General features: G+C 34.5%; 1 protein-coding gene across 1 annotated transcript in view; it reads right to left on the bottom strand.

Annotated features, from left to right (window-relative positions):
* The window catches only part of ABCA12 (ATP binding cassette subfamily A member 12), a 184,381-nt gene that overhangs the window by 70,205 nt on the left and 103,155 nt on the right, over positions 1-11,021 (bottom strand). The window contains exons 17-21 of the mRNA XM_007456410.1: positions 8,671-8,835; positions 8,135-8,345; positions 6,139-6,278; positions 4,266-4,385; positions 1,026-1,116 (exon numbers count right to left, since the gene is read on the bottom strand). Coding sequence (XP_007456472.1) covers positions 1,026-1,116; positions 4,266-4,385; positions 6,139-6,278; positions 8,135-8,345; positions 8,671-8,835 — 727 coding nt within the window. The remainder of the gene's footprint in view (positions 1-1,025; positions 1,117-4,265; positions 4,386-6,138; positions 6,279-8,134; positions 8,346-8,670; positions 8,836-11,021) is intronic.

Here is an 11,021-nt window from a genome sequence, read left to right as displayed (position 1 = left end):
GCAGGCTCAGCGGCCATGGCTCACGGGCCCAGCCGCTCCGCGGCATGTGGGATCCTCCCGGATCAGAGCACGAACCCGTGTCCCCCGCATCAGCAGGCGGACTCCCAACCACTGCGCCACCAGGGAAGCCCCCAAATGATAATTTTAGAGAATAAATCACTAACATCTTTCTTTAATCAAACAGGGTTGACTATCACAAAGTACATAAAATTATACAGAATATAAATGTAGGCATAATTCCTCCCCACTGGTTTACAACCTAAGTCACATAAGTCCCAGTAGCACTGGGGACGAGGAGAGGCATTTGCTCTACTGCAGTCAAATTCTGATGCTTTCAATCCCTTCCTCTTCCCCATGGTTGCATAGCAACAGGGAATCAGACACAGACTGAATTAGACATCTTGCATCCCTTACGTTGAAGGTGGGGATGTGGCAGAGGGAATGCATAAGTTCAGACAGCTTTCTTTGATCCTCTTCTGCCTGTTCCTTTTAAATGATCATGAGAGGAGGAGCGGACCTTGAATAGTGATTTAGGTTTATTTTTGTTTGAGTCTCTGCATTGATTTTGTTTTGTTTTTGCTAACTCTATAACTTCTTCTGATTACATTCCGAGTTAGTCAAAGTGATATTAAGGCCAGTGGAGATAAAATTATAAGTGTAATTATAGTGTCATTATAAGTGTCATTATAATTAAAGACTTGCTTTTCATCAAGTTACCCCAAAAAAGTATCCTCCTGTAGCAACCTACCTGTGATTGAAGGACAAGCTGCATTTACACGGAATATATTGCATTATAATTACTGAAACTAACTACAGGCACTAGGTATCAAAATAATCATTACTACTTGTAACTGTACAACTAACTAGGAAGAAGATGGATAGATATACCCAGGATTTTACTTTTCTTAGGATAACTAGAAGGAAACCAAATACAGAAGAAAAGGAAAAGAAGATCTTATATGGCACAATGCTTTTCACATTTCTGACGTGACAAGTAAATAAAAGTTTTGTGAATCTGGACTCACCGAGTTCATCCAACTGTTTCAAGAGTTCAACAGCATCAAGTCCCACGGAGAATTTTACAAAAACTTGCACAAAGGGGTTTCTTAGAGTATTCTAACAATATAGGGAATCAGTTTCAATACAAAAAGAAAACATGTTTAATCATTGTCTCTCTAATAACACCACAGTGAAATGAGGTACCACTACTGGGCATTTTCAATGCACCATTTTGCAAAGGCTCCCAACTGATTTGTATTCTAGTCCTACTACTTCCTAGCTCAGAGGCTTTCAGCAAAAGCACTCAGCCTTTTCCAGCTTCAGGTTACTTTTCTGTAAAGTGGTATCTAATCAGATTAGTCAAATGTAAATAATTATTGTATTGTTTTATACTGTAATAAGTGCAGCTATGTGAACATGGAAAAATAACTGATGATAAAACTTTACATGGAGTAACTCATGGAAAGACTGAAAATTTTTTTAAAAAGTGCTTTTAAAATATAAAGGCTTTTGTAGCTATCTTGCAAATTAGGAGACATAAATTCTACCACTGTAGTTGTCTACTAGGTAATACTTATTGAGATTTTACTAAGTGCTGGGCACTGTCTAATAGAGTTTACCTTACCTTGATTTTCTCACTTAGTTTTCAATAATACCTAGAGGTAAGTACTATTATTATCCCCAGCTAATAGAGGACAAGGCTAGGACCCAAGAAGCTATGTAAATTTCCCTAAGGATGTACAATTAATAAGGGTCGAAAGGAAAGGTGAAGAGAGAGACTTCAGCTTGATTAAAGAAATGTTTATTCATCTTGGGTGTAAATTCATGGCCTAGTTTTTTTGTGACCTAGGCTTAAGTTGTTCTCCCTTTAGAGGACAGTTCAATACTACTTATTATTCTGTCCTTCTACCAATATCTTGTTTTGTTATCATGGAGATAAATGATTAAGAATAATATGTATTAATAGAGCATATATATAATAGAATTAATTTGCTAAATCTATAGTTGCTGAGGAGTCTAAGAGTAGTTGGTAGCATGAAGACAGATGGCTATTATGCAGCTATAAACTACGATAACCCAAGTTCTTTAAAATCTAACTATTTACCAGGAATTAATTTGCACATTATAGAAAATCTGAATCAGAACGTTACTAATAAGGAAAGCACTGTGTTAGTTGCAATTCAGAGACGATCCATCTAACTCTATTTCCATTCTCTTATCACTCCTGTTACAATCAATCCTGCCTATAATATATAATATTATTTTCAAATGCCTCCACAATATGATCTTCACAAGTCTGTGAAGTGATTATCAATGGACCCATTTTAGAGTTTCATAAACTGTAGCTAGTATTTTAAGTCATTTGCCTAAGAGTTCACAATGGCAAAGCCAGGTCATGTGCTAAAATCTTGAAGTTTCAAATTCTGTACACATTTTCAGAAATGAGTTTTCCTCAATAATTGAGAACAAGAACTTATTTTGGTCTAGAACAAAATAAAGATACTCCCATTAGATGATGATCCCTTTATGGACATGGCCATAGCATTTCTTCTTAGCAAATTACTGTACTTTGGAACTGTTATGCACAGATAATGTCCTTTCTTAATTCACTGCTTTAGCCAACAAAACTTTCCTTAATGAACTAATATGTGTAGGATTTTTATCTGTTCACAGAAAAAATGTTTTAGGAGAAAAGAGCAATTTTCCACTGAGGAAAACACGTGTGTCAAAGGTACCGTCTATGTAGCCTTTGTTATCTGAGATTCACTAAAAAAGGCCACTTAAAATATCCATTTGTGATTACCAGAGGTAGGGGCTGGGGAGATGGGGAATTGGATAAATGTGGTCAAAAGGTAGAAACTTCCAGTTATAAGGTAAATATGTACTAGGGATGTAATCTACAACATGATAACTATAGTTAACACTGCTGTATGACATATAGGAAAGCTGTTAAGAGAGTACGGCCTGAGAGCTTTCATCCCAAGGAGAAAATTTTTTTTCCTTTTTTTTAAAAAAATTGTTATCTATATGAGATGATGGATGTTAACTAAACCTACTATGGTCATCATTTCATAATATGTATATATCAAACCATCATGCTATATACCTTAAACTTATACAGTGATGTATGTTAATTATTTCTCAGTAAAACTGGGGCAGGGGGGACTGAGATTTAATCAAGATAGTACTGTGCTCAAGATCAGAGAAGAGTAGAATATTAAAATAAATGGACATGCTTAATATTAGAACTAAATTTAATAGTAAATTGTGGGGAAGATGTTCGATGAAAAGTTTATTTTGTATTAATTATGTTAAATATCTATTTTAGAAATTAATTTTATCATTTATAACAAAATTCAGGTTGTAATTGTAACTATGCACTAACTGATAGTCACAACAAAGACTGAGTAAAGCATCTTTTGTGTATAACTTTTCTGACAAAGTTGTATGACACAAATTCTTTGTTCTATGTTTAACTTCTTGAGCATGATTATAAAGAAGGGCACTTTTGTTGCTGCAAAAAATCTTCTAGGGCTCCATCAATTTTCCAAGGGCCTCTCTCAAGTCTTTGAATACACAAGCCATACTCTCTTGAAGTTCCTAAGTTGTCACCATTCCTGAAAATGTTCTCTTCCCCTATTGGTAATGGGTCTAACTCTGCTGCTTGTTGTTTAGCTGCCAATAGCTCTCTTTGTGATTGGAACATTTCCCCACACTACTTGCATCCTTTTCAGAAAACCCTGCATCTTTTATGGGAAGTAAAGATTATACTTTTCAACTAGTGTGTATTGGATTTGAGTTGCACTGTCAAATCTTTAACCTGAAATAGAGTGTCAAATGTTTCGACCAAAGAACATCCTAGATTTAATATTCTTCTTCAGAATATTAGTATTTTAGGAATTTTGGTTCAGTTAAAATAGCAAAACATAATCTAGAGAAATAAAATAAGCATATTTTAAGTAGTTTTTATTGCATTTAATTTTGGAAAATAGATTTACATCACTAGTTATGCCTCAGGATCAACTTGTAAAATGATTTATCTCTGAATTACATACAGAGAAACTGTGGTATAAGAGGTGAGGATGGTTACAAACGTAAGTGACAGGTCTGTTATCCTGTCTCAGATCTGCTCTCTGGAGCAGAGGCAATTTTAATCTGTTGAATATGGATTCTAAGTTACTATCTGCCCATTCACATAATGATGGTGATTAAAATCTCAAAGAATTACAATTCGTACTAAAGTGGATAACAGAACCATCTCCTACCTGGAGAATTGGAATCGTCCGCTTTAACAGGTGGAAGGAATTCATGAAAAATGGTGACTTATCCACCCACTCTTGAGATTTTTCTTTTAATTCTGCCAGCTGCCTCAGAGTTACGTTAGACTTGAAGAAAAAGAAACAAATCTGGTCCATTAGTATTTTTCCTATATTTCAAAAAGGTATCTTAAGGTTGTTTTGTTACATAATTTCAAGAAACAGTTCTAAAAAGTAGAGTTAGTAGAACATTGTCAGAAATTTCCCATATGGTCAAAAGTTTTTAAGTGGCAGCTTTTATAGGATTGAGATCACTTATAAAAATTCTGGAAAATCTAGGGTTTACTTCATGTCCACAGAAAATTTACAGCCAAAAAGCATGTCTTCTGGAATTCTCACAAGTTACCCATTTTTACCAATGGTACACTTTACTACTAAAGAAACATTCTAGTTCAAGGATATAAGAAGAAGAATACTTTCATGAATTATTGGTAGATGTATATAGTTTTTTTTGGAAAGCAATCTGACAATAGTCATTAAAACAGAATATAATATTCTGCAATCCCTCAATCTTGAACATTCACCTCTGTGAAATAAAAATACCATAAAGTCATAGGCACAAAAGTGGTTGTTGCCGCATTGCTTACATGAGCAAAAAAACAAAAGCAAACACTAGAAACAAAAAGAATGTTCAACAATTGAGGATTGGCTCAGTAAGTTCTATAGTATGAAAAAATTTACAATCTTCAAAAGGAATGAATCAACTAAATCTATTGAATTGGAAGAATTTCCACAAGGTATTCCTGCGTGACTAAAGTAATATGCAGAAAAGTATTATAATGAAACCTCATTTTAATAATGCAAAACAATGACCATTCTGCATATGAATGTGCATACAGTATAATAATATATAAAGGATTAGAGGAATGCACATAAATTATAGAAAGCCACATCCTTGAATGCTAACATTCATTAGTTTACATGAAAGGAAGAGTAGGATCAAGCAGGGAGAAAAAGAGGTGAGAGTCAAGCAAAAAGAAAAGAAAGAAAGAAGAAAGACTGCACTTAGAAAATAAGCATTTAATGACTTCATTTATGCAAAATTATGTAAAAGTGTGTGGTCAATAAAGCAAATAAGGTATTAAAACACAAACAGTGAAAATAAAGATCATTCTAGAAATCAGTGATGACTTCATGTTTATTTTTATATAAACCTAAAACTAATTTATATTTATATAGACTATAGTTTAATGACCAAGTAATGGTAAAGAAGAGTTTTTTTTTTTTTTACTTTCACCCTATCATTTTAAAAGCATCAAGTTTATAATTCAAATCACTAAAGTCAACTTTAAAGGTGAGAGAGAAATGCTATTATGGTTATATTAGGTAGGTGATAAGTATAGTTACTATTAATAATGTCTTATCTCAACACCTATCCTCTATATAAGATATTAAGTTGTACAACCAAATACGAAGCCAATAATCTATAATTTAGCAATTGTTTTTGTTCAAACTAGTTATATAATGCCCAATATTGTTTTTTCTAGTGCCATTATTTTTACATACTTTGAAACTTAGATGCTAGTTGTAGCAAAATTTTCTGCTTTTGGAGATAAATTGAACAATCTGAGGTCTTGCTCCAACTAACCTCATTCTCAAATGTTAACAAGTTTCATTTCTCTTCAAGGAGCTACCACCCAACCTACATTGTTTACACATATACAGGGCAGAAGTTGAGAATTGTTAAGAGTTTCAGAAAGCCAAAGGTAATAGTATGTAGGCTATAAAGAAATCTGAGCCAGCTAGACTAAATCTGGAAGCTGACTACTTTAAAAATCATCTTAATACTCAAGATAGAAACTTTGAGTGATAATGGTCAAACCTTTTCCATTATTGCCTTTGTGATGGGGGTATATGGTGCGTACAAAATCCTTCCCAACAACATGGGTTTCAAGAAAGCCCAAATCACAGGTCCAGCAGGCATATTAATGATGTCTTTATAAAGAGAAAAGCAAAATGGTGCTGGAAAGAAAAAGTGTAATAAAACCATTTAATACATGCATTTAAAATCTATTCATGGTAAACTGACAAATATTATTGTTATAGACCCCAAAATACATGCCTTATACTTCCTTTGTTATTAACAAATGTGACGCATCTGGTATCAAAGTAAGAAAGCATAGTAACAAATCTTTTTTAGGTGTAAAAGTTTGATCCAATAAGCAAGTGCATAGTAAGTGATGGCATTTTGCCAAGAGGAGTTAGAAAGGTTGAAAAGCACATTTCAGAATGTCTTCCAACAGATATTCCTCACCAGCCCTTAATTTTTAAAAATATGCAAAAGTTTGCTATTGTACTAGATGCATAAGAGCTGTCCAATAAATGTTTGTTGAATGAATAAAAAGATGCATAAATGCATCAATCCAATTGCTATATTAAACATCCCTATATTGTTTGGAAAAGCTCAGCCAATCATATTTTACATCTCAAAGCTTATAGATCAAGTAAACAGCTTTGATGTGCCACTGAACGTTTATAGTTCTGCTACATTCATGAAGCTCTTCTGTGTGTGATGCAAATTTCTAATTCTAAAAAGTTAAGAAAAAATATTGACCTGAGCAGATTTAAGGCACATTGTTTTATCATTTACTGGCAAGGTTAAGAGGCTAGACTTTGCAGCAGACCGCCTGGGTTCAAATCATAGCTTTGATACTTTCACATTGGACAATGGTGTCCAGGTTACTCGAACACTTTGTGCCTCATTTCCCTTACTAAGATGCAGCTATAGTAGCACCTACCTCATAGGTAAGTGAAGAGTGAATGAGCTGATATGCAGAACATGCTTGATGTGTGGTTAAGTGCTGTATGAGTGCTTTCTTGGGGAAAATTAATGCTTCATTTATTACAAAAGGCTAAGATTACAGCTCAGCATTAAAAAAACACCGGATTAAAAAATGGGGAGAAGACCCGAATAGTCATTTTTCCAAAGAGGAAATGCAGATGGCCAAGAGGCACATGAAAAGATGCTCAACATGGCTAATCATCAGGCAAATGCAAATCAAAACCCAATGAGATATTACCTCACGTCTGTCAGAATGGCCATCATCAAAAAGAACAAATATTGGTGAGGATGTGGAGAAAAGGGAACCCTCGTGCACTGTTGGTGGGAATGTAAATTGGTGCAGCCACTGTGGAAAACAGTACAGAGTTTTTCTCAAAAAAACTAAAAATAAAACTACCATATGACTCAGCACTTCCACTCGGGTATATACCCCAAAAAACCCAAAAATGCTAATTAGAAAAGATTCATGCGCCTCAATCTTCATAGCAGCATTATTTACATTTGCCAAGATATGGAAGCAGCCTAAGTGTCCTACAACAGATGAATGGATAAATAAGACGTGGCATGTGTGTGTGTGTGTGTGTATATATATATATATATATATATATATATATATATATATATATATAATGGAATATTACTCAGTCATAAAAAAGAATGAAATTTTGCCATTTGCAACAACGTGGATGGACTTAGAGGGCACTGATGCTAAGTGAAATAAGTCAGACAAAGACAAATACTGTATATTACTTTTATGTGGAATCTAAAAAATACAACAAACTAGTGAATATAACAGAAAAGAAACAGACTCACAGATAGAGAGAACAAACTAGTGGTTACCAGTGGGGAAAGGGAAGGAGGGAGGGGCAAGATGGGGTAGGGGACTAAGAGGCACAAACTATTATGTATAAAAGAAGCTATAAGGATATATTTTACAATACAGGGAATACAGCCAATTAAAAAAAAAAAGGCCAAGATTTAGCAGACCATGTTGTTAGGAGGTGACATTACCATGCTGATTTTGAAGTATACTCACTGGCATGTAAGGGAATTCCATATTTTGCAGCAATTTGCTCTTTACTTAATTTATAAGTCAAAAAATCCTTGGTGTCGTTGCCTCTCTGCCTCTGAGAAGAGGGCAGCATGGCAATTAAATATTCAGTGGTAATTCCTTGGGAGCACAGTGCTTGGGAAATGGTACTAAATGATCCTTGTGAAGTGTTTAGCCGGTTGTTTCTGTACATTGCCTGTGAGATAAAAATACATGATTTATTAACATTATATGAGCTATAAACGCTATTGAAAACAATATAGAAGAAAACCTGATAATACTTAGACAATCCTTATAATTTCACAATTCCTTTAAAACATGTATCCCAAATGTAAATGTACGACGCTAAACTTCTCCAATTTAAGTGGCAAAAACTTTTGCCAGAGTAGAAGCATTTTTCTGTAAGTGATTTTTGTCAATGTACTATATTTGTAGCTGAATGTATTATAACTACTCTCAAATAAAAGTTAAGATGACAAGAAGAATTTTCCAGCAAGAATACTACTGGGTGACTTTTCTACCTGTGTTAATGGAAAACTTCTGGACAGGTGCATTTGTTTCAGGGATCTCATTTTGTCTAGCAGTGGTCGTGTGACAGAAGCCATCTGATTGAGAATCTCCTTTAGCCTTAGGAAGAGTTCTATCATCTCTTCTACTGGCTTTTGATTTTTCCTAGGGATAAACACCTGACAGGAACAGTAACAACAAAAAAAGAGATTATTTTTGTGGAGAAACTGGAACCCTCACACACTGTTGGTGAAAATATTAAAAGGTACAGTCACTTTGGAAAACATTTTGGAAGTTTATTAATAGTTAAACATAAATTTACCATACAACCAGAAATTGGATTCCTAGGCATTTACCCAAGAGAAATGAAAAAATATGTCTACACAAAGATTTGTATGGGAACATCTATAGCAGCATTACTCACAATAGCCAACAAGTGGAAACAATCCAAATGAATGGATAAACAAAATTTATAACCTTAAATTGGAATACTATTTGGTAAAAGAAAGAAATTACTGACACATTACAACATGTATGAAACTCAAAACATTATACTAAGTGAAAAAAGCTACACACAAAGACCACATATTGTACGATTCAATTTAAATAAAATGTCTAAAAAGGCAAATCCATAGAGACAGAAAATAGATTAGAGGGTGCCTGTGCTAGAGGTCAGAATGAGAATTGACTGTAAATGGACACAAGGTTTCTTTTTGGGTTGATAGAAATGTTACAAAATCAGATTGTGATAACAGTTGCACAATTCTATAACTTACTAAAAAACCCATTAAATTGTACACTTAAAATGAGTGAATTTTATAACATAAAAATAATACCTCAATAACTTTGCCAAAAATAAATGATTTTAAAAGTCAGAAAGGCAAATGTCAATTACATAATTCTTCATGTACGCCATCATTCAAAAATCATATAACGTGCTCCTTAAAATCAAAAAAGCTCTGTCAAAAAGCTAATGTGGTCTATCAGGTTTAATCATAATCCCCTAATGTATTTCTGTTGCAGGAAGAAACACTGAAAATATTTTTAAAATTAAAATTTTAATTTAATTCTCTCATTCACTCAATTATTCAACAAACGTTAACTGAGTGCCTGTTATGTTCCCAGCACTGGGTGAGGTGACGGGTACGAGGTGATGGGTACAGTGGTACACAAACTGGCATCATCCTTCCACTCAGGGAGTTTTGTAATAATAGGAGAAACAGATATGAAACAAATCAATGAACAAAAAGCTGGGGAATATGAGGAGGTAGGGAGTTTAGCTAAGAAATCAAAAGAAGTCTTTCCAAGATGACACCCCAAAGGGGAGAAAGAACAAACCACAGGAGGAATAGGGAGAGGAAGGTAATAGACAGAGGGGGAAAGATTTGTGACGTTCACGAAGAGGGAAAGCTCTTGGTGTGTCCAAGCGGGTCAAAGACCACTATATGAGGACAAGATTCATTTGGAGAAATATCACAAAGACAGAGCTGTCTCAATAACACAGCTATTAATTGCAATCAGATTTTTCTAAATCAGATTCAACATTTTAATTTTTCTTCCAGTTCTGCCAAAATTCTAGGAATTCCGACACTGATTTGAAATAAACTGACTAATGATGAGAAATTTTTATTATTTTTACTTGCAATACCTGAAGGAATTAGGAATGGTCTTCTGCTTGTAAAATGCACATATTTATTTACTATACTCAACAAGAAATACTTGGTTTGATATGTGCTCTGCAGAGACACTGTGAGATAAGGATTAAAATTTTAGATAAAAAAATTAATAATATCAATTTAAATGCATTTTAAGTTATATAAAATAAATATTCATTTAGTTAATGGGTATTTGCTAAGTTCTTCTATGGGCTTGGCATTTGAAGTGTTTCAGTGAACAAAAAGGCCCTTGTGGAGCTTACACCAAATAGAGGTAGACAGAAAATACACGACAAAAGTGAATACTAAATAAAATACATAGTATGCTGGAAGTGTAACAGAAAACAAACAGAGCATCTAAAGGAGGTTTGAGAGGGCTATAGATGAAAGTTGGTTGCATTTTAAATAGGATTGTCAGGGTATCTTATTAAGAAGGTCAATATTGAGTAAAGACACATAGTGCAGCAAATCAGGTGAAGGGCATGGCCTGGAGTGGTCCCATGCAGCAGCCCTGGGCCCAAGGAGTAGCCACGTAGGAAATGGGATTTTAGAAATAAGGGGAGGTTGTGCAGGCCCTGGGGCCCCGGCAGGATTTGAGGGTTTGCTGGAATAAAATGAGGAGCAACTGGGGAAGGTGTTGAGCAGAGGAGTGACATAATACGATTTAAGTTTTAAAGGGATCACTCTTGCTGCTCAGGGAGTGGTGGGGA

Source organism: Lipotes vexillifer, unplaced genomic scaffold, assembly GCF_000442215.2.
Source record: "Lipotes vexillifer unplaced genomic scaffold, Lipotes_vexillifer_v1.1 scaffold1179, whole genome shotgun sequence".
In the NCBI taxonomy this organism is placed as follows: domain Eukaryota; kingdom Metazoa; phylum Chordata; class Mammalia; order Artiodactyla; family Lipotidae; genus Lipotes; species Lipotes vexillifer.
The sequence above is the reverse complement of the archived record's forward strand: the minus strand, read 5'-3'. Positions and strand labels throughout refer to the sequence as shown.